Source organism: Penaeus chinensis, chromosome 5, assembly GCF_019202785.1.
Source record: "Penaeus chinensis breed Huanghai No. 1 chromosome 5, ASM1920278v2, whole genome shotgun sequence".
NCBI classification, from domain to species: domain Eukaryota; kingdom Metazoa; phylum Arthropoda; class Malacostraca; order Decapoda; family Penaeidae; genus Penaeus; species Penaeus chinensis.
In genome coordinates, this window is record NC_061823.1 from 37,712,928 (window position 1) to 37,715,427 (window position 2,500).

Here is a 2,500-nt window from a genome sequence, read left to right on the forward strand (position 1 = left end):
GGAGACTCTTTACCAAACGGTGTTATCCGCTAGTTTGGGTCAGCAGTCTGTGTTTTATTACCATGGAGACATCCCGTATCTACAACACATCTCTTAGAAGGTAAATCAAACATGGGCAATAGGGTGTACTTTCATGTGGAAAGATATGCAACAATTGGCAATAGTAGAGGGTTGCAGAGCAGGTATTACCACTACCAAAAACTACCAAGGGAGAAACAAGGGTGAACATTCTACCGGCAAGCGATCATTTGTCATTCCTTCATTCACTGTTCAACAAAGACTATGAACCACTTACATCAATGGAAAACAGGCGATACCAATTGGATTTATTTTATACACAGGGCGATGAAGAGAAGATAGTGAGAGAGAGGGGGAAAAAATAATCATTAGATTATATGGAAACGAGAGAGGTATTGCATCAGCGGAGTCACTAGAGGGGTCGAATTTAACACTTGATACGGTAGGAAATTTAATGGTGTTTGCAAATCTACAGAAACAGACTTCTAAACTCGTCGAGAAGTGAACAAGCTCCATTCTAAGTGACTCGCTAGACTTATAAGTGTGCTTCACTTTGGTGATACAACTGGGATAAACTAAAAGCAGGAAAACCATAGTGAAATAGATTGGAGGGAGTGAATAGAGAGAGGCATTGATTGAAAAAGAGTTTTTTTTGCTGAATAATAGTCTAGTGAGAGTAGGGTTTAACACCTACATACTGATTACAACAACTGATGCAAGGGAGGGAGGTCATAGCATGACAGTCTCTGAAGCAAAATATAATATATATATAATTTTTCTCTTAAAACTACATAGGGTAAATGTCATGAATAAAGGAGAATGCATTATGCTCAAAGATAAGAGAAATATCAAGCACATAAATACACCGTCAATACATAGTGTGCAATGCAGACTGAAATTAATTTTCTTCAAAAGGCTATTCCTTTAATTCTTAAATGACAGTAAATAATAATTACAAAAATACGTATTTTCCAAAAGAACTAAAAATTAATGCAGTAAAAAGAAAAATGAATCAATTAATTAGTATAATTTAATTTCATTAAAAAAAAATCATGAATATATAAAGTAAATTTTAAAGATAATATCATACTTATACGCTTTTTATTTCTAGCATATATTATATTATAGAATAGTGAGTAATGCAAGTTAGCAGCATCATCTTAAACGCGGCTTCACAATAGCTCTTCCTGATATAGCTTTAAATATATCAGAAGAAAATGAATTACGCAGTGTTAATAACTGTTTTAAAATGTGCATTACTAAGCATTTTGTTATTCATCTGATTAATGAATGACACCTGAAAAATAAGAAGGAATTAAGTCAGGTAAATATCTAATATATTTTGCTAATATAATCATCACCTGGTGAATATGTAAACACTCATTCTCTCTCTCTCTCTCCCTCACACACACACAGAATAAAACATAGATATATATTCATCCCCACACTTAAGATATATTAAGACATATTAATTAATCCCGTCCCAACCACACCTCACCCCTACATCCATCCATACAATCCCGAAGACATCCTTTCCAAGATCCTAAAAGAAGAAAACAATTCTACTATCCTACCCCCTCACTCTTTCCCTGTTCCCTCCTCCCTAACCCCTTAGGCCCGCCCCTTTATCCTCGCCCTCTCACGCCCGCCCACTTCTCCCCGCCCCTCTACCCCCTTTCCCCGCCCCCTTCGCCGCCCTCGCCCTTCAGCGGGACCAGGACGTCCGCGCGGCCCTCGGCGACACAAAGGGACCTCCTTCGTACCTCCAATGGCTTGTGGCTCGCCGATGTCCACGTAGAATAGGACGTCCTTCTCGTAACTGTCTTCCTCGATGATGCTGATGGACACCGTCTTCCTGTGGGCAGAAATCGAGGGTCAGGTTGGAGTTTCATTCCGTTATTTTTTACCTAAAGAGTATTCTCCCTCTCTCTTAGTTTTTGTCTTTCTTTTTTACTACCGTTGACTTCATGAGAATAGCATTTTACTCATCTATGTTTTCATTATTATCATATCATTATTATAGCTATTATCATAATTATTATCATTATCATTATTATAGCTATTATTATAATTATTATCATTATCTTTATTATAGCTATCATTACAATTATTATCATCAGACTAACAATTATGGTAACAATAATTATTATCATCATTATCATTTCCACATTCTGGATCTGTCTACCATTATAATTATATTTATTCATCTATCTGTTTCAAATCCACGACTTGCAGAACACACATGAATAGCTCAAACTTTCTCATCAAATAATATTTTGGGTTAATTACTGCACCGGAAATAACTGTTGGTCGCTCCCTGGGCTGGAATTAATCTCTTTTTTTATCTTCATTATGCAAAAGAGCCGAAAAATGCGAGTCACATGCATAACGACCTATAATCATCAAGTCAAAGGCAAATTAGCACATGCATATTGATATGTATAGAAGTATAACCATATATTACCTGAGGCCGAATTACACG

General features: G+C 36.4%; 1 protein-coding gene across 5 annotated transcripts in view; it reads right to left on the bottom strand.

Annotated features, from left to right (window-relative positions):
- The window catches only part of LOC125025936 (sodium/calcium exchanger 1-like), a 147,484-nt gene that overhangs the window by 20,414 nt on the left and 124,570 nt on the right, over positions 1-2,500 (bottom strand). For all 5 annotated transcript variants that reach the window (XM_047614278.1, XM_047614277.1, XM_047614280.1 and 2 more), the window contains exon 2: positions 1,782-1,873. In XM_047614278.1, the coding sequence (XP_047470234.1) occupies positions 1,782-1,873 (92 nt within the window). The remainder of the gene's footprint in view (positions 1-1,781; positions 1,874-2,500) is intronic.